This window comes from Macrotis lagotis, chromosome 8 (genome assembly GCF_037893015.1).
Source record: "Macrotis lagotis isolate mMagLag1 chromosome 8, bilby.v1.9.chrom.fasta, whole genome shotgun sequence".
Lineage (NCBI taxonomy): Eukaryota > Metazoa > Chordata > Mammalia > Peramelemorphia > Peramelidae > Macrotis > Macrotis lagotis.
The window spans coordinates 58059224-58080866 of NC_133665.1; the positions used below are offsets into that span (position 1 = coordinate 58059224).

Genomic DNA, 21643 nt, shown 5'->3' on the forward strand with positions numbered 1-21643 from the left:
GAGTTGGAAGAAATGTCTTTACTACCTCTACAGTTGTTACTGATGAATGATTGAGTACTTCTTCAATTCTGAAATTTAAAAGGTTTTTTTTTAGTTTGTTTGTTTGTTTGTTTTGCAAGGTAATGGGGTTAAGTGATTTGCCCAGGTCACACAGCTAGGTAATTATTAAGTGTCCCGGATTGTATCTGAACTCAGGTCCCTCCTGACTCCAGGATCAGTGCTCTATCCACTGTGCCAACAAGCTGCCCCTAAAATATTTTTTTTGAAGATTTTATTTATTTTGAGTTTTACAATTTTTCCCCTAATCTTACCTCCCTCCTCTCACCCCCCATAGAAGACAATTTGCCAGCCTTTACATTGTTTCCATGGTATACACTGATCCAAACTGAAAGTGATGAGAGAGAAATCATATCCTTAAGGAAGAAACATAAAGTATAAGAGATAGCAAGATCAGACAATAAGATATCAGGTTTTTTTCCTAAATTAAAGGTAATAAATAGTCCTTGGTCTTTGTTCAAACTCCACAGTTCTTTATCTGGATATAGATGGCATTCACCACTGCAGACAGCCCCAAACTGTCCCTGATTGTTGCACTGATGGAATGAGTGAGTCCATCAAGTTTGATCACCACCCCCATGTTGCTGTTAGGATGTACAGTGTTGTTCTGCTTTGGCTCATCTCACTCAGCTTCAGCTCATTTCACTCAGCTTCAGTTCATGCAAATCCCTCTAGGCTTCCCTGAATTCCCATCCCTCCTGGTTTCTAATAGAACAATAGTGTTCCATAACATACATATACTACAGTTTGCTAAGTCATTCTCCAACTGAAGGACATTTACTTGACCACCACAAACAGGGCTGCTATGAATAGTTTTGTACAAGTGATGTTTTTATCCTTTTTCAACATCTCTTCAGGATACAGACCCAGACCCAGTAGTGGTGTCGCTGGATCAAAGGGTATGCACATTTTAGTTGCCCTTTGAGCGGTTCCAAATTTCTCTCCAGAAAAGTTGAATGAGTTCACAGCTCCACCAACAACAATGTAGTAGTGTCCCAGATTTCCCGCAACCTTTCCAACAATGATCATTATCCTTTCTGGTGATATTGGCCAGTCTGAAAGGTGTGAGGTGGCACTTCAGAGAAGCTTTAATTTGCATTTCTATAATGAATAATGATTTAGAGCAATTTTTCATATGACTATGGATTGCTTTGATCTCCTCATCTGTGAATTGGCTTTGCATGTCCTTTGACCATTTGTCAATTGGGGAATGGCTTTTTGTTTTAAAAATATGACTCAACTTCCGGCCAAGATGACGGAGAGAAGACAGGCAGAGTTCTAGAGTCTCCTGATCTCTTCCCCATCTATCACATGAAACAAACCTCTCAGAGGAAGTCCGACTCATGGAACCCAGAGAGAAAAGCCAGTAGAAAGAACATCTACCTCAGGATTTCTCTCCCACTGCAACTTTGGTAGAATTTGGGCGGGTGAGTCTGGGTTCAGAGGGAGGATCAGCCCCAGATCAGCCAGATTAACAGCTGAATTGAAACCGGGAGTCTGAGGGCCCGAGAGCCAGACCTGCTGGTTCAGCGGTGGGGCTGGACGAAAGGGGCTTGGGTCTGTGGGGAAGCAGAGGGGCTGGTGTTGGTACTGTCCCCCTGGAGCTTGGGGAAGGGGCTGCAGGGAGAGATCTGGTACAGGAGAGCTGCGGACACCATCCTTGGGCTCCTCCGATCTGAGAAACTCTGAGTCCACGCCTACATTGCACTGAGGCCTCCTCCCAAACAAACAATTGCAAACTACTTCTGCCTCAGGCCCAGGTGTGTGAGCAGAAGAACCAGCCCAGCTGAGGAATGACCTCAGGCCAGGGTAAAGCCCACCATTGACTGAAGGCAAAAGAATTCAATAGTTCCAACTCCTGCCTTTGGGCAAAGGGAGAAGGCCTCACAACCAAGGTCACAGACACTCCAGAGAGGGCAAGCAGCACCTCCTACTGGCCAGCCAGAGAAACTGTACTCAGTAAAGACTTTGGCGATCCCAAGCCCCTGTGAACCAGCCCCCCCCCAACTCAAGGTCTTAGCATAATGAAGAAGGGTCAGCGGAAAGGTGGATCCATAGAAAAATTCCTAGAAGGGAAAGACCCTAACTCAGAGAGACTTGGAACCTCTGAGGAGAATACAATCTGGTCTCCAGCACAGAAAGACTTCCTCGAAGAAATAAGGAAGGAGCTTAAAAATTTGGGAGAGACAATTAATACCTTGCAACAAGAAAACAAAACCTTAGAAAGTACAACTGGACAAACACAAAAGGAGAATAAATCTCTCAGATCATCAACTGAACAATTACAAAATGAGAATAATTCTCTCAGATCCTCAAATGAGCAAATGCAAAAAGAAATTAATTCTCTCAAAACCTCAATTGGTCAAATGGAAAGCTCTTTTCAAAAGTAGAATTGACCAACTGGAAAAGGAGTTGCAAAAGGTTAATGAAGAAAACTCCTCCCCCAAAAAAATAATGGAGTCTACAGAAACTAATGACTCCATGAGACAGCAAGAGTCAGTTAAACAAAATCAAAAAATAGAAAAAATAGAAGCAAATGTAAAATACCTCATAAACAAAACCACTGACCTTGAGAATAGATCATGGAGGGGCAACCTGAAAATTATAGGACTTCCTGAAAACATTTAAGAGAAAAAAAAGCCTGGACTTAATATTACAGGATCTAGTGATGTAAAACTGCCCTGATATCATGGAATCGGAGAGCAAAGTAGTTATTGAAAGAGTACATTGATCCCCACCAGAAAAAGATCCTAAAATGAAAACACCAAGGAATGTTGTGGCCAAACTGCAGAACTATCAGAATAAAAGAGAAAATCCTGCAAGCAGCCAGAAAGAAACAATTTAAATATCAAGGAGCCACAGTAAGGATCACACAGGACCTGGCTGCATCAACATTAAGGGATCGAAGGGCCTGGAACAAGATATTTCAAAGAGCACGGGAGCTTGGAATGCAGCCAAGAATCTACTTTCCTGAAAAACTGAGCCTTCTCTTCCAGGGAAAAAGATGGACATTTAAGGAAATGGAAGAATTCCAAAAATTTCTGATGAAAAGACAAGAGCTAAACAGAAAATTTGGACATCAAACAGGAGATTCAAGAGACACATGAAAAGGTAAAAGAAAAAAAAGGGGAGGGGCGGTAAAAGAAAAAAAATGCAATCAAGTTAAGTTAGTTGAAACTGGCTATATCCCAGCATGGAGGTAAAAAAAAAAAGATTCTTATAAACCATGAGAAATGTAACTCTAACAGAGAGAATACACCTTGCCAGAAATGATGGACATTCATGACCTATCCATGAGACTACTATCTAATGGGATGTAACTGGCTTTAACCCCATTTGGGAGAAAGACTCTAATAACTCTCAGGAATTTTGACTCTATTCGACAGAATGTACAGAACTAGAAGGGTCAGACACTCAGAATTTTTTTATGACTTAAGAATGATCTAAAAAAAAAACCACTACCTCCCTAAAAAGGGGGACAGGAAAGAGACGGGAGAAGGGAGAGGATTGAATGGGGTAAATCTCATTACACTAAGAGGTACAAAAACCTATGGTCATAGTGGGGAAGAAGGGAGCAGAGGAGAAACACCTGAATCTTCTTCTCATCAGACTTGGCTTAAAGTCAACCTACACATACTCAGTTAACTTATAAAACATCTAACCTTTCAAGTATTAAAAGGGGAAAAGGGGAGGGGGGATGGAGAAAGGGAAGGGGAGTGGGGAAAATAAGGGGAAATAATAAAAGGAAGGGAAGGGAAAAAGGGAAAGGGGAAATAAAGGGGAGGGTGTAAGTAAATTTGGAGTAATGGAGTAATAAAAAGTCAAGAAATGCCAGGAGCTTAATGAAAAAAAGTGCAAAAGAAGGTGGCTTAGCCCTACCCGATCTAAAATTATATTATAAAGCATCAGTCATCAGAAGTGTTTGGCATTGGCTAAGAAATAGAGTGGTGGACCAGTGGAATAGACTAGGTGTAAAAGCAGGAGATGATTATAGTAATCTGCTGTTTGATAAACCCAAAGAGTCTGGCCATTGGGATAAAAACTCCCTCTTTTATAAAAATTGCTGGGAAAATTGGAAGTTAGTATGGAAGAAACTTAGATTAGACCAACACCTCACACCCTTTACCAAGATAAGATCCAAATGGTTATAGGACATAGACATAAAAAACAATACTATAAGCAAATTAGAAGATCAAGGACTGGTCTACCTGTCAGATCTATAGAAAGGGGAACAGTTTATGACTAAGGAAGAGTTGGAGAACATCACCAAAAACCAATTAGATGATTTCAATTACATTAAATTAAAAAGCTTTTGCACAGATAAAACCAATGTAACCAAGATCAAGAGAAATGTAGTAAATTGGGAAAAAATCTTTACAAATAATGATACTGACAAAAGACTCATTTCTAAAATATACAGAGAACTGAGTCATATTTTTAAAAGAAAAAGCCATTCCCCAATTGACAAATGGTCAAAGGATATGCAAAGGCAATTTACAGATGAGGAGATCAAAGTAATCCATAGCCATATGAAAAAATGCTCTAAATCATTAATTATTAGAGAAATACAAATTAAAGCTTCTCTGAGGTACCACCTCACACCTCTCAGATTGACCAGTATGACCAGGAAGGATAATGATCATTGTTGGAAGGGATGTGGGAAATCTGGGACACTATTACACTGTTGGTGGAGCTGTGAACTCATCCAACCCTTCTGGAGAGCTATTTGGAACTATGCCCAAAGGGCAACAAAAATGTGCATACCCTTTGACCCAGCAATACCACTACTGGGTCTATACCCTGAAGAGATGAGGAAAAGGGGTAAAAATATTACTCGTACAAAAATAGATGGTAGCAAAAAAAAGTAAATGATGTGAGTGCCAAATGACTAAGAACTGGTTGGAAAAACTATGGTATATGAATGTAAAAAATGATGAAAGAGAAATTTGGAGAAATATAGAAATATCCATATGACAGAAAGAAATAAGCAAAATCAAAAGAAGAATATACACAATGACTAACATACTTCATTATTCACAATAAAGAGGTAGAGGACTATGAGAACAAACTATCATACATTGTCAGAAATAATCGCTATGCGAAATATTTTTGTTTAATTATTTTTCTTTGCCACAAAGAAAGGTTCAATCCTAAAAAAGTAGAAAGGTATTGAAATGACTATGACTATAAAGTAAAGAAAAAAATCAGAAATAATTTGTTTCTTGGTTTTTAAAAAGATAAGGTAATTGTATATATTTCATGCATTAGATGCATTTAAAAGAAACAAATTTTTAGACATGTAGTTTGGACCAACATTTTACAGCATATACAAAAATTCAATTTGGATACACAGTGTAAATATTTAAGATTATTCTGTAAAACACTAGAAAAGAAGATCATAATTTATAGCTGTGGGTAGGATATCACAGTATTGCCACTTTCCTATCATTCTCTTCTAAACTCTCTATATTCTGGCTTCTGACCACATCCTTCAACTGATGATGTACTCTTCAATGTTACAAATGATCTTTTAATTGACAAATCTGGTGGTCTTCTTAAAAATCTCATCTTTCTATAGGCTTGGACATTTCTGATCACCCTCTTCTCCTTGAAAAATTCTTCACAATAACTTTCAAGACTTTGTTCTCTCTTGGTGCTCCTATTACCTGTTGGATCTCTACCAATTAAAGATTGCAACCTCAAAACTACCACTGGTCTCCCCCTCTCCTTCCTCCCTCACACACCCCCATATTAGCTCCTATGATTTCAAGAATCATCTCTATGCTGTTTATTATTCAGATCTCAGATTTTGCTACAAGATATTTTTTGATCTCCAGTCCTGCATCTAACTGTGTATTTAACATCCTGAACTAGATGTCCTATAGATTCCTCAAATCAACGTGCCCCAAACTGAACTCCTTATCTTTCTTCCCACATTTTCCCTTATTCCTAATTTCTATATTAATATCAAGTTCTTGTTGCTGGGCAGTCATTTCAGTCATATCTAGCTCTTTATGACCCCATCTGGAATGTCCTTGGTAGAGATACTGCAATGGTTTGCCATCTAGATGAAGAAACTGAGAAAAGCAGGGTTAAGTGACTTGCCCCGGGTCACACAGCTACTAAGTATCCCAGGATAGATTTGAATTCAGGAAGAGGAGTCTTCCTGATTCCAGACCCAGCACACTAGTCACCTAACTGATCTCATTACTATCAAAAATTGGTCTCCCTGCATCCAGTCTTCTCTCTAATCCATTCTTTACACAGCTGCCACAATAACATTCCTGAAGACTGAGTCTTAAAATTTTTAAAAACTTGTGATGGAAAATACCATCCATATCCAGAGAAGGATTATTGAGTATAAATGAAGACCAAAGCTTATTATTTCAATTTTTAAAAGTTGTTTTATATATTCTGTCATTTGCTTTCTCTCTAATGTTTTCTTTCTCCATTTGGATTTGATTCTTCTCTCACAACATGATCAATATGGATCTATGTTGAGCATGGTTATAAAGTAGAGCCTGTATCAGAGTGCTTTCTGTCAGAGGGAGGGAGGAAGAAAGAGAGGGAGATAAATGTAAAACTCAAAACCTTGCAAAAAAAAAAATGGTAAAAACTACCATCCAGTCTATAAGCTGTTCTAAGTCACAACCTTTCACTGCCACCCTAGGTTCATTTTACACAAATGACATGTTCCCTTAGGCCTTGAATATACTCTGAACTTTTCCTTAGGGAGGGCTTAGCCCTCCCCCATCCAAAGCTCAGCTTGAGTGTCACAACCTTCAGGAGGCCTTCCTCAATTCCCCAGCAAGGAGTCCTCTTATCTCTTCCCAATTCCCCATAGAAAACTTCTTTGTATTTGTTTTTTACACACTCACTATACTAATTTGTGCACAACTATTTGCAGCAGAATGCAGACTCCTAGAGGGAAAGGTCTTTTAAAAATGTCTTTTAATTCCCAGGACCTAGATAAAGACTGCCAGAGCACTGAATTTATCATATAGGCAATGGGGAAGCACCAAGCATTTTGGACATGTGAATTAGCATCATGAATTAAGAAAATTATTTTCACACTATGAAGGATGAATGAGAAAAAGATGGAACTAGAGGAAGGTGGAGATCAGTTTAAATTCTATTATAACCTCGAAAACAGGACAAACTGGAGTTCAAACCTTGCCTTTGGCTGCATTACTTTAAGTGAGTCACTTAATCTCTCAGTGTCCCAAGCTATTCTCTAATACCACAAGTTGCAAAGCAGATGTTCATCCAGTGAGTTTCTTTATGAAGATTCCAGTTAAACCAAGGAAATAACAGGTCCAGTGGACCTATGACCATGGCATAAAACAATTAAGGAACTATGAGTCAAATTATAATAAGGAATGTTTAAAAAGAAATATTAATCAACAAATATTTCTTGAGAATCAACTATGAGCAAGACATTGTACTAGGTATGAAATTATTGAGGAGAACAATAAGATAATCCTAAAGGGAAATTATAGGAAGTAAAAGCAGAGACATGGATATGTCCATAGCTAATTAAAAACAAATACATGTGGCCATATCATTTTTTTATAACACAAAAAGTTCCCATTTTATATAAGCAGCCTGTTCCACAAATATCTACTTAAAATGATTTACAAGTACAAATTTGCCCATAGACATGGAGAAGGGAAAGAAAAAGGAAGGAAGGGTACCTTATGCTCATAGAGAGAAGTTTAAGAACATATGGGGCCTGGAGACAAAAGAGCAAGAGTAAGAGGAGGAACATGAATGGTGCAGGACCAGACAGGACGGGGCCTGGCCAGAACCAAGAGGAAGAGTAGACACCTTAGAGCTGGACACAGCCAGGCAGGAAAGGATGAGTGACACACAGTGTATATGGTGTCAAGGATAGATATGAACCAGGGTCAAATATATAGTACTGTAGCTGCTGGCTCCTTGAGTTTGGTACTGCCTATGAGGAACCATTATTCAGACTCGGGAAAACAAGGGTAGAAATAAAACAAAAATGTATTAAAAGAAGTTACAACACATAGGAAGGGAGAGGTAGAGAGAGAAGGAGAGGGAGAGGGAGAGAGAGAGGGAGGGGGAGGGAGGGAGGAGGGAGGGAGAGAGAGAGGGAGGGGAGGGAGGGAGGAGGGAGGGAGAGAGGGAGGGGAGGGAGGGAGGAGGGAGGGAGGGAGGGAGAGAGAGAGAGAGAGGGAGGGAGGGAGGAGAGAGAGAGAGAGAGAGAGAGAGAGAGAGAGAGAGAGAGAGAGAGAGAGAGAGAGAGAGAGAAGAATAGCCAAGCATCATTGGCTGAGAGACAGGTCAGAGAAGACTGCAGCCCTAAGCTGGAGTCCAACTCAGGTTTTTATGTCTTCCCTCTCATCCAGAGAGCAAAAGGTGAACTTCTTTTCTCTTATTGGACCAGGAATTAGGTAGAGGGTAAAGCCCAAGGAGATCAGGATACAAATTTTACAATAAACAATGAATCAATGGTAATGGGGATCTCCATCCAATTTGAGCAAATTAAAAATTGTTTCTATTACAATCATAATTCTCTACTTCTAGTCAATTTACATCTCAAGAGTAGGTGATATCAATTCACATCTCCACCCAATTTCTACATTCACAATTCTCTTCATCTTTCCTCTTGCATCAGTACCAAAGACTGGACAGATGGAAGACAAGACACTTTGGGGCTAGACACACAGGTGGGTTGGTAAGGCAAAAGTCTCCTTTCTATGCATCAGAGGTCTCAAGCCAAGCCCCCATTCAGCACTGGCAAAGGCTCATCAGTCTGCTCTTCCGCTTTCAATTAAGGATTTTTTTTTGTGGGGTGGGGGTGGGGTGGGGGTGGCGGCTAAATGCTGAGTGCTGAGTCAAGGGGCAAGAACAGAGAAAGCACTGCACTGTACAGAAAAGAGATTTGGGGAGGAGGGAACCCTAAGGGGGAAAGTGCAGATTTCTTTCAGAATTCTTTACATAAAGCCAAATTTGCATAATGAGATTTTATATAAAGCAAGAACTGTGTATAAAAACATCTCTGAAGAAAAATAAGCATATATGAAAGTGCTCCAAGCTAGTTAGAAGGGAGAGATATCAATAAATCCAAGGTATTTTGTCATACTATTATATAAAATAGCTCACCTGTACTTAAATTTTCTGGGATTTCGTCTTCGGTCTCTACTATTGTGATAGTGTGGACAAGCATAACCCTGACGACAGAGGCGAGGTGGTTTTGGACACTGTTCAGTCTTGTAGCCTCCTAAGACAAAATTGGTATCTGAAAAAAATTTAACAAAAGTTTCATTTGCAAACAGCAATCAATTAATATTCATTTAATCAAATTCAAATACATTAATATTAAGTTCCTGTCTCTTACTCCCTGTTTGACCTTAAACAAATTACTTAACCTCTCTGGGCTTCAGTTTTCTCACCTTTATAAGAACTGGATTAGATAGCCACTAAAGTCCCCTCTTCCAGTTCTAAATCTACATGCCCAGTACTATGGATACAAGTAGAAAAAGACAAACCCTATCATCACCTTTCTACTAGTTAGTTAGAAAGGACCACTGTTTCAAGACTGAAGGAATATCTCATAATTTATAAATATTGTTGATTGTCTAGAAATATGCCACTATATATGACGCGTCTAGATAGCTTTTTTAGGTTTTTACAAGGCAAATGGGGTTAAGTGGCTTACCCAAGGCCACACAGCTAGGTAATATTAAGTGTCTGAGTCCAGATTTGAACCCAGTTACTCCTGACTCCAGACCCAGTGCTTTATCCACTGCGCCACCTAGCCACCCCTAGATAGCTTTTTCAAAAATAGATATTACAAAAAAAAAAAGAAGGAAGTCTATCATGATTTGTGGCTGTGAATAGTAAATATTAAACCCCAGTAGAAATAATGCAATGACTATTTATTTTCAAGCATAAAATTCTTGTTAGTTGAAATTCAAGTATATAAAGTTCTCTATCAAGCACAAATTCAATATGTCCAGTAACCATTTAAGAGGACATGAAGAATGGCTTTGTGACTAAAAGAGACTTAAAAGGGAAAAATTTGAAAAACAAAACATTTTTAAACAAATATTTTTTGTGATTGCTATATGTGAGATATTGTGAAAGTATAGATTTAATAAATGTTGATTCAATAAGAGCTAAAAACTGTCTACAAGAAAAACTTCAAGGGGAAATTATATGCTCAAACTTACTCCCATTAAGAGGAGAGAACCGATGCTAGAGGGGAAATATGTGTTAAAGGAGTGAAAAATTAAGCATATTTGAAAAAGCAGGTTTCAAAGACTTCAGAGGAAAGAGAGGGGTGGTATCCCTCCTCTTCAGAAGAAGTCAGCCCAAAAGGGCGAAGAGATGTTCTAGAATAAAATTTTGAAGACATACAGAAAGAAATTCCAGCAAGGAGGAAAAACAGGATCTAGCTAAAGAGACAGTTGTTGAAAAATAGGGTTTTTAAAAGTTGGACTTTTAAAAGAAATGTTCAGAAAACTTAAACAAGTAAGCTCAGGTAACAAAGAATTAATATGCTAAAACTTAAAATAAACTTGGTTAAAAATGAAAACTAAGAACAAAATAAGATTTTTTAGCTCTACTGGGAGAAAAAGAAGGAATAGAATCTTTACTTGGGGGTCATGAAGATAATGATAACTGGCTGGGCAGTTCAGTTCTGATTTTGTTTCTATTTTTCCCTGCCAAAGATAATGACTTTTATCTTGGAAATGACAGAAAAAATGGCTAATAGGGGATCAATACTCAATATAAGTAAGGATATAGTGTGACAGTATGATTCACCTGTCCTAGATAAACCACATCCTTGGGTGCTAAAAGAACATGAAAAATGGAAGGAGTAAAAACCACAACACTTGGAAGAAAACCAAATGCTGTACCATTTTTTAAATGGAAGAGAATAGCCTAAAAACTAAAAGCTAGTGAGTTGGACTTCAATTCCTGGAAAAATTCTAGATTGAATCATTGAAAAATGGTAAGAAAATATAGAGAAAAGAAAGGACTAATTTACAAAAAAACCAAACAAACCAGGATAGTTCAATTAAAGAACAAGTCAAGCCATTCTAATTTCACTTACTTTTTTATAAAATTACTAAAGTAGTAGAAAAGGGTAATGCTATATAGTTTACCTAAATTTTAACAAAGCTTTCAATTCTATTCTTAAAGAGAAGGTGGAGAGTTTACAGATTAGACAATATAATTAGATGAATTTGGAACAATCTGAAAGTCTCAAAATATAGCTGTTATGGTGCAGCATACTCCAGGGAGCTGTACTTGCCCCTATGCTATTTAACATTTTTTTTCAATTGCCTTAAAGAAAAAGATAGTTTATTCATCAACTTTGCAAATGACAGAAAGATAGTAGGGATAGCTAATAAAATGGATGACAAATATTATTAAAAAATATTGACAGCATAGAACACTAGGTTGTATCTAGTAAAATGAAATTCAATATGGAAATATGTAAAATCTTATACTTAGTTATGAAAAAATCAACTTTATAAGAAGGAGAAGGTATAATTAGATAGCTGTTCTAAAAAAGACCTGGGGAGTTTTAGTGGAATGCAAGTTCAATATGAGCCAGCAGGGTATATTCAGCAGCCCAGCCCAGCCCACCCCACCCCCAAAAAAAACCCAATTAATTTGATTTTGGGCTGCATTAAAGGGACATAGCTTCCAGATATAGGGAGACAATGCTCCCACTGGACCCTGCTCTTTATGACAAGTTTAGTTCTGACAGCAGAGTTTAAGAAGGATACTGATAAGCTAGAGAGCATTCAGAAAAGGACAAAGAGAATGGCAAAGGGTTGAGTCCATGTCATATAAGAACTACTTGAAAGAATCAGTCATGTTTATCTAGGGTTCATGACAGTTGTTTTAAAATATCTTCTCTAGAGAAATGAAACTCATTCTGTTTGATCTCAGAGGTTCAAACTAGAAGCAATGGTAGAAGCTACAAAGAGATAATAAGAATTATGTAGAAGCAGAATGAGCTATCTGGAAAGGTGGCTGGTTTCTTCTTGAGAAATTAAAACAGAGTGGGCAGCCAGGTAGAATAGTGGATAGAGCATGGCCCTGGAGTCAGGAGGACCTGAGTTCAAATCCAGCCTCAGACACAATATTATCTAGCTCTGTGACCTTGGGCAAGTCACTTAACCCCATTACCTTGCAAAACAAAAACAAAAACAAAAAAAGAGCAAGGCTCAGAAATTAAAACAGAGGCTGAACACTTGTCAAGTTTGCAGTAGTACAGTTTCCCATTTGTGTATAGGCTGGACTAAATGGCCTTTGATTCTTTCCTGAAATGCTCAGTGTTTTTCATCTCAGAGACAAGAGGGACCAAAGGAATTTTTAAACTGGGGAGTAATGTGGTCAGATGGATTGGAGATGCAAAGTTCAAAGTCTATGTTCAAGACCTGCCCAAAACTCATGCTACCTTTGAAACCCAAGAAGGTTGGTAAACCTCTTGGTAGTCTGAGGCAAGCCTCCATTCTACAGAAGATTTGGAAATGTATATCTGCATTAGTTGGAGGTAGACAGGGTGGTTTCCCACATTAGAGTTTCCCCAAAATTAATTAAATCATAGATAGATTAATTAAATCATAAATCAGAGAAAAAGGGGAAAAAAAGGAGGGCGGGGCAGCTAGGTAGGTGGTGAAGTAGATAAAGCACCAGCCATGGAGTCCTGAGAACCTGAGTTCAAATCTGGCCTCAGACACTTAATAATAGAAGACAACCCTTAACAGCAATGCAAAATAAGGTTAAATCCAATCAACATGAATATTACCTAACTAAAAAGCATTCATGACTTTTATTTTTTTTCATAATCTTTATTTTTTTAATTTATTTTTTATTCTCATTTTGTACAAATTTTTTTTACATTAATAAAATATTCTTGTTTACAAGTAAACAAAATACCCCCCCATGAATATTGATAGATTTGCTTGGGTGAAAAAAGTAAAAGAGAGAAAAAAAATAAAATTAAAAAAAATAATAGTAATAATTGTAGGTATAGCCAGGTGGTGCAACGGACGGAGCACCAGCCCTGGAGCCACGAGCACCCGAGCCCACATCCAGCCCCGTGGACCCAACAATCACCCAGCCATGTGACATGCAAGCCACCCGATCCCCACTGCCCTGCAAAAACCAAAAAGAAGAAAAAAAAAAGACCCAAAATAAAATAAAATAGTAATAATAGTAGGGGTGGCTGGGTGGCAAACAGAGCATTGGCCCTTGAGCCAGGAGCACCTGGGTCCAAATCCGGCCCCAGACACCCAAAGATCACCCTGCTATGTGACCCCAGGCAGGCCACCCAGCCCCACTTGCCCTGCACCCTCCCCCAAATAATAACAAAAAATGTGCTTCAGTCTTTGTTCCAACACCAACAACTCTGTCACGCATGGATCACAATCTTTATGATAAGTCCATCACAAAAGTTATTTCCATATTTTTCCAACGTTGACATTGCTGATCGCAACTCCCTCCTTTCTTATTTCTCCACTACCATGTACTATATTTTCTCTCTCCTTTCACTATGACTCTGCTGTAGGGTAGCTGAGTGGCGCAGCAGACAGATCCCTGGTCCTGGGGCCAAGAAGCCCTGAGCCCCCATACCACCCCTTAGGCCCAGAATCCACCTGGCCCTGTGGTCCTGGGCAGGCCTTCCAATCCCAGCCCCTTGCAAGAAGTAAAAAAGAAAATGTGTTATATCTGACCACTCTCCCACCATGTTCCATCCTCTTCTCCTTTATTCACATCCCCACCCCTTCCCCCTGCTTCCCCCTCCTTCTTACTCCAGATGTCTATACCCCATTGAGTATATTTGCTGTTTCCTCTCCTAGCTATCTCTGATGAGAGCAAAGGTTCCCTCATTCCCCCTTGCCTCTCCCCTTCCATATCATTGCAATAGCTCATTGTAATAAAAAAAAATCTTATTATGTGAAATATCTTAGCCTATTCCCCCTCTCCTTTTTCTTTCTCCCATTCCATTTCCTTTTCTATTGACTCCATTTTTATACCATATTTTATCTTCGAATTCTGCTTTCTCCTGTGCTTCAACTATAAAAGCTCCCTCTACCTGCTCTATTAACTGAGAAGGTTCATATGAATATTATCAGTATCATTTTTCTATACATACAGTTCATCCTCATTAAGTCCCTCATATTTCCCCCCTCTCCTCCAATCTCCATGCTTCGTCTGAGTCCTGTATCTGAAGATCAAACCTTCTGTTCAGCTCTGGCCATTCCAAAAGGAACCTTTGAAATTTCCCTGGTTCACTGAAAGTCCATCTTTTTCCCTGGAAGAGGACATTCAGCCTTGCTGGGTAGTCCATTCTTGGCTGCATTCTAAGCTCTTTTGCCTTCCGGTATATTGTATTTCAAGCCCTACGAGCTTCCAATGTAGTTGCTGCTAAGTCCTGTGTGATCCTGACTGCAGCTCCACGATATTTGAACTGTGTCCTTCTGGCTGCTTGTAATATTTTCTCTTTGACTTGGGAGTTCTGGAACTTGGCTATAATATTCCTAGGGGTTGGTTTTTTGGGATCTCTTTCTTGGGGGGATCGGTGGATTCTCTCCATTTCTATTTTGCCCTCTGCTTCTAGAATATCAGGGCAATTTTCCTGTAGTAATTCTTTGAAAATGATGTCAAGGCTCTTTTCCTGATCATGACTTTCAGGTATTCCAATAATTTTTAAATTATCTTTCCTAAGTCTGTTTTCCATATCAGTTGTTTTTTCAGTGAGATATTTCACATTTTCTTCTAATTTTTCATTTTTTTTGGTTTTGAAGTATTGATTCCTGATTTCTGGTAAATTCATCAATCTCCCTGAATTCTATTCTTTGTCTGAAGGATTTGTTCTCCTCAAGAGAGTTTTCTTATCTCTTTTTCTATCTGGCCAATTTTGCTTTTTAAGGCATTCTTCTCCTCAATAACTTTTTGAACTGTTTTATCCATTTGACCTAAGCTGGGTTTTGGCATGCTATTTTTCTTCAGCATTTTTTTGGATTTCCTTGACTAAGCTGCTGACTTCATTGTCATGTTTTTCCTGCATCTCTCGCCTTTCTTTTCCCAGTTTTTCTTCCAACTCCCTCATTTGATTTTCAAAGTCTTTTTTGAGCTCTGTCATAGCCTGAGCCCAATTTCTGTTTTTCTTGGAGTCTTTAGATGCAGGAGCTTGTGCTTCCTCATCTTCAGACTGAGTATTTTGATCCTTCTTGCGCTCATTTGCAAAATATTTTTCAATAGTCTTCCTTTTGTTTCTCTGCTTGCTCATTTTCCCAGCCTGGGCCTGGTTTTGGGGTGCTTCCTGAGCTTTTGGGGCACTCCCACAAGGGTCTCAGTGTGTGAGGCTCTGTCCTCCCTCCTGGTCTGTGAATGATCATATGCACCCCCCTCTGCCATGGGGCCGAGGTGGGAGGGCCACTGCTGTTCTATTGGGGGGGGGCCTAGACTGCGATCAGGTTCTGAATGTGGTCAGAGCCCCAGAGTCCTGTTCCAGAGGCAGAGGACAGAGCTCTGCAGTCTCTCTTCACTCCCCTCCCTCAGCTCAATGGGCTCATGCCCTGGAGGCTCCTGCTTACCAGCTCACTCTGGCAGAGGTCCCCCACTGTTCCCCCACTTTGTGCCCGGTGCTCCCCAGGGTGCAGCTCAGGAGACTCCCCTGCTGCTGTGAGCCGTGGCTCCCAGCACCCTGGTGCTGCCTCAGGAAGACTGAAGTTCTTTCGCTCTGGGGGGCCACCCCTCCGGCAGGCCGCCCCTTCGACCCCGACCCCGGGGAGCAGAGCCTTTCTGCTCTTTTCCAGGTCACCTTGAATAGGAGAACTGCCTCACTGGTTCCCTTTGTGGGTTCTGTCTCTCGAAAGTTTAGTTAGAGTCCTTAGTTTATGAGTTTTTATCAGAGAGCTCCTAAGACTCGATCCCTTCATGTCACCATCTTGGCTCTGCCCCCATTCATGACTTTTAACAAATGGTAAATAATAAGAGAGAATAAAGAGAAAAATAAAAGAATAAGGAAGAATTCCCTAAGGTTGCAAAATTGGTAGAGAGAGATTCCTCACAGATACTTCACTACACCAATGAAATCACAGATCTAGACAAAAAAAATATAAGAAAAGCACAAGAATACATGTATAATTGTTCTCAATGAATTTGGAGGGCTATTTTGCTTAAAGGTTTTGATGATTTTTTTTACGTTTTGCTAGAAATAATTTATCATCCTGTTTCCTTCTCACAAAAAGAAATAGTATAAATACAACTGTTCTAATAAAAGGAAAATGGCACAGAAACAATGCAAATCTTTTTTTTTAAATTTCTATTTATTTAAGGCAATGGGGTTAAGCAACTTACCCAAGGTCACACAGCTAGGCAATTATTAAGTGTCTGAGGCCGACAATTGGAATGTAGATCCTATTCTAAACCCAATATCCTTTTTTTTTTTTGCTACAGAACATTGTCTCATAAAAGAAATAATGAAAATTGAAGTGAAATAAAATGAAAATGTGGAAGGTATTATTCAATTTTTAAAAATTATATGGTATGAATTAACTGAAAAAATCAGTTAACTCCATGATTTCATCAGTATGGGTATTACACCTCTACCAAAGAAGATAACAACTCCTCTGTACCTCAGGAAATTGCCTTCATAAGCTACCATTGCAGAGAAAACACATCCATCTATTGGTAGGCAAACTGCCATGATAATCCTCTCCACATTTAGTAAGGGTAGTCAACAGATAAAAGACAGTAAATCTGTTGAGAAGGCCAGTACTTAAAACCTTTCTAACTTGACCATAATTGCCAGAGATTATAGGCTACTGGAATTGGACTTCAAAAATTCATGGTAATTCCCAAACTACCATAAAGCACCAAGGTAAGATTTCTGGTGGAGGATTTGATATTCAAACAAATTTAATTATGAGAAACTCATGCAATTCAACTGAAACATCTTTGATGTGTTAGTACAGTGAATGAGTGTTAGACTTAGAAAGGAAGAAGTAAATCAAGAATTCAAGAAAACCTGAATTCAAATTCTGACTCAGAAAATCATTATTTGTGTGACCCTGTGGGCAAGTCACTTAATCTCTTTCAGCCTGTCTACTCACTTGTAAAATGAGAATAAAAATAGTACCTACTTTATAAGGTTGTTGTGAAGATCAAATTAGGTAATATAGAATACAAAGCACTTTGCAGACAATAAAGAACTACTACTTAAGTATTGGCTATTATTATTATTAGATATTGGGAATTAAAATACATACACATACACTCACACACAGTTCTTGTTCTAAAGGAATTTAATAACAATGAAGATGGTGTTAATAATAATTCTAGGTCACATTCCTCCTCTTTGTCTATTTCTCTCCACATCCTTCTTCCCAACAATCTTGCACAAAAGGAGTTTCCACCCTGGGCCCTCTACTCCCCTGATTGGAGAATGCTTCATTTAGAATCCTATTTTAGGAAAGACCTACATATAATTCACTTCACTCCTTCCTCTTCAGTCTTCTAATCCACTTCCCTTTCCTCTCAACCCAATCCTTATTTCTAAAACCATGATCAAAATAGGTCTTGCCCTTGGACATGGTGTGCTAGTCTACTCTCCTCTCCAGACCAAAGTAACCCTCTTTGGCTACCCTAAAGCTGTTTCTCCCCTAAGCTGTTTCTCTCATTGTCATATAAGTTCCTTGAAGAGAGAGAAAGCATTTCCTTTTGTATTTATTTCTCAAAAACTTAATGCAATGCTTGGCATACAGTAACCAGTTAATATTTTTCCATCCATTATTCATATATCCATGTGAAAGTCTGCAAAGCACTCAAATGTACATTAACTCATTTAACCCTTACAAAAAGCCCTGAGAGATAGCTTTATTAAAACTTTATACATGAAGAAACTGAGGCTCAAAAAGACTGACTTAAGCAGGGTCACAAAGTTAATAATTATCTAGGGCAAAACTCAAACTCAGTTCTTCAAGGTAAATCACTACTTAATTCCAAACCGTCTTCCAGTGAAGAAAGTAAAGGGAAAGACTTATACAGAAATGAGAGATCCAAAGCAGACCATAAAAAAGGCAAAGAAAAGGTTTAAAGTAACACAAGAATAACTGAAGGAGCAAAGATTCCACTTCATGATCAGCAGGGGAAAATGAATAATCATGACCAGAAAAGACTTCATGCAAGAGGTGGTATCTGAGTTAAGTCTTGAAGAAAGAGAAGAATTCCAAAATGAAGAAAGAAGTAAATACCAGTTACTGTTGTTAGACTTAGTATATGTGGGGAGTAAAAGGAAGGAAGGATGTAATCCAGTTTGGCTACAATATGGAGAGCTATATGAAGCTAAATGAAATAAGTTTTAAAAGATTGTACCAGTAAGGTTGAAATGAAACTGTAGAGGGCCTTAACTAACAGGCTAAAGAATCTCTATTTTATCTTCTAGGAAATGAGAAGTCAAAGTTTTTGAGAAAGTGCTAAAATCAGACAAGAACCTTAAGGATGCTAATGCAACATGTCCTTGGAGGAGATTGTAAAGGGGAGAGATGAAGCAGAAAAGGCTATTAATATAGTCCTTATATAATAAGAATCTATTAGACAGACTAGTTGACATTAAAGCAAACTTTCCTCCATGAGTTCAGTGCCTGGCTCACAGTTTTCCTCTCCACTCCAACTCTTGCCCTCATATTAAAGAATACACATAATGACAGTTCTTTAAGCACCCCAACCTCACTTACTCAACTTACTTATTTCCTATGATCTTCTCCACCCCCTCCAACAAAAATGTTCACCTTTGATCTTGCCATTATCTTCAGATACTTCACCTCCATTTTCACGATCTCTGAAATTCCTTTACCTGATCAGAATCTATTGTCATTCCACCTCTGCCTCTGCCTTGCATCTTTGGACCTCCAAATCTTGTTCTCCATCTACACAAGGAACTCCAATCCCCTGACTCCTTCAGTTCTCTCCCAGGACATCACTCCTGTACTACTAACCATACTCTTTTTCAGCTCCCATCTTGATCCTTGGTGAAACCAATTCAATTCCACCTTGTCCTTTTTAGTCTTTTATCCCCTTTTTGTATGGCCAAGTCTCAGATCACTCCCCTCATCTGCCACCTTCATTCCCACATGTGTCACTGAAAGCTGCAGAAAATAATGTAACCATGCTGATGTAACCACCACAAATTTATGAAATTTAAGTTTAATTGAGCCCTCATTAATACTTTTACATCTCCCTAAAGAACTCACTGTATCCCTCCTCAAATCTCTCAAGGCTCCCTCCCTCAGCTGAGACCCTTGCCTCCTTTGTTATTTTTTTTAAATCTTGAGGCAATTTGCTAAGAGCTCCTTATTCTTCCTCCTCCTTAGCTTACATTGCCCAGAGGCCTTCTGCCAATATATCCTACTACACCCTTATCTTTCCTGGATAGCTTGGGCTTCTTTGCTCCTAAGAGAACAAGCAGCCTCATTCCATCTAATCTCCTCCAGGGTATCACTATCATTCCTATTCTCATTTATCTTCAGTCTCTCACTCTCTGCTAGCTGATTCCCTATTGCCGAAAAACATATCCTGTCTACCCATTCCTCAAAAAGCCCTCATTTGATCCATCCATCCCCATTAGCTATCACTTGATATATCTCCTCCCTTTTATAGCTAAAGGTCAACTACAATTAGGTACCTTTCACTTCCCTTCCTCTTATCTCAGTTCTCTACAGTCTATAGTTCCCAACCTCAGCATTCAATTAAAACTGCTCTTCCAAAAGTTACTAATATTCCTTTTTCAAATCTAAAAGCCTCTTCTCTTCTGAATCTTCATCTTTCTCGATCTCTCTACAGGTAGGTTTTGGCACTATCAATCCTTGATTTTCTTCATACTTCTCTCAAGGTGCTTGTGACCCAACTCTCTCCTCATTCTTTTTGTTTTCTATCTTTTTTGATGGATCTTCATCCAATTCAGGCCAACTAACTGGTAGTATCCCTGAGGGCTGCCTTCTCTTCTCCCTCCATATTATTTCACTTGTTGGTCTCCTCAACAAACATGGATTCAATCAACTATAAAACTGACATTTCAGTCCTAATCTCTCTGAAGATCTCCAGTTTCTCATCTCCAACTGCCTACAGAACATCTCAAATTTGATGTCCTGTAGACAATTTAAAGTCAATATCCAAAATGGAACTCACTGTCTTTCTCTAAAAACCTTCCCCCTTTCTAAACTTTCCTAATATTGTTGTAGGCATCATCATTTCAGTAACCCAAGCTCAAAATTTAGGTATCATCTTCAACTCCTCTCTCTCACTCTCTATATCCAATCTGTTTCCAGGGCTAGTCAAGTTCACCTTGGCAATATCTCTTCCATATACCCCCTTACCTCCTCTGAAAGGACCTCCCCCATGGTATAAACTCTAATAAGCTCACATATGAATTTAATAACAATCTGTTGGCGTCAGATTGAACTTCCTTACACACAAGTTTGTCTAACTCCTTTCCTACTCAATAAACTCCAGGAGAACCCTGTCACCTCCAGGAACAAATATAAAACCCTATGTTTGACTTTTAAAGCTCTTCATAAGCTCCATTTTCCCACTCTTTTTTATATCCACAAGCCCCCCCCCCTCCCCAGATCCAGTGATACTGGCTTCCTTGCTGTTCTTTGATTAAGATACTCCATCTCCCAATTCCAAGCATTTTTCCTGGCTGTCCCCTATGCCTAAAATGTTCACCTTCCTCATCTCTGCCTCCTAGCTTCCTTTTCAAAGTCCAGTTAAAATCCCACCTTCAGATAAATAAGAAATCATTAGGAACTTAATTTTGTTTAACTGCTTTTATTCCTGCATGGGGAAAATGATACTGATAATTCATATGAACTTTCTTATTTGTTAGGGTAGTTAGAAGATATATATATATATATATATATATATATATATATATATATATATATATATATATATATATACATACACACACACACACACACACACACACACACACATATATACATATGGACAAGGCACAGGTGGGGGCTGAATATAAGGAGATAATATATTAAAAAGATAGAGTTAAGGAGTGAGAGAATGTACTGGAAGAAAGGGAAAAGGGCAAGTAGAATGGCTTAAGTTGTTTCACATAAAAGAGGCAAGATAAAGCTTCTAAGTGGAGTGGGAGGGGGGGAGTTGAGAGGTTTGTGAAGGAGTCTTATTCTCATCAGAACTGGCATAGAGAAGGAATAACAAGTACAATCAATTGGGTATGGGAATCTATTTTATCCTAGAGGAAGGTAGGAGGGAAAGGGGATGGGAGAGACAGAGACAGACAGACACAACCACACACACACAAACACACAGACGGGGGGGGGGGGGGGGGGAGTGATAGAAGGGACGGAGAACTGTGAGAAGGGCCAGTCAGATGCAAAACATTTTGATGAAAGGAGAGAGAATAGAATAAATGGGGGAGGGGACAATAAGATGTAGGAAATACAGTTAGCAATGTAACTGTGGGGGAAAATATTGAAACAAAATTTCTCTGATTAAAAATTTCATTTCTCAAACATTGAGAACTGAGTCAAATTTATAAAAATTAGAG

At 38.9% G+C, this 21643-nt stretch overlaps 1 protein-coding gene across 5 annotated transcripts in view; it reads right to left on the reverse strand.

Moving 5' to 3' along the window:
• UNKL (unk like zinc finger) overlaps window positions 1-21643 on the reverse strand; it is a 150249-nt gene that overhangs the window by 84257 nt on the left and 44349 nt on the right. For all 5 annotated transcript variants that reach the window (XM_074197147.1, XM_074197145.1, XM_074197144.1 and 2 more), the window contains one exon: window positions 9190-9325. In XM_074197147.1, coding sequence (XP_074053248.1) covers window positions 9190-9325 — 136 coding nt within the window. The remainder of the gene's footprint in view (window positions 1-9189; window positions 9326-21643) is intronic.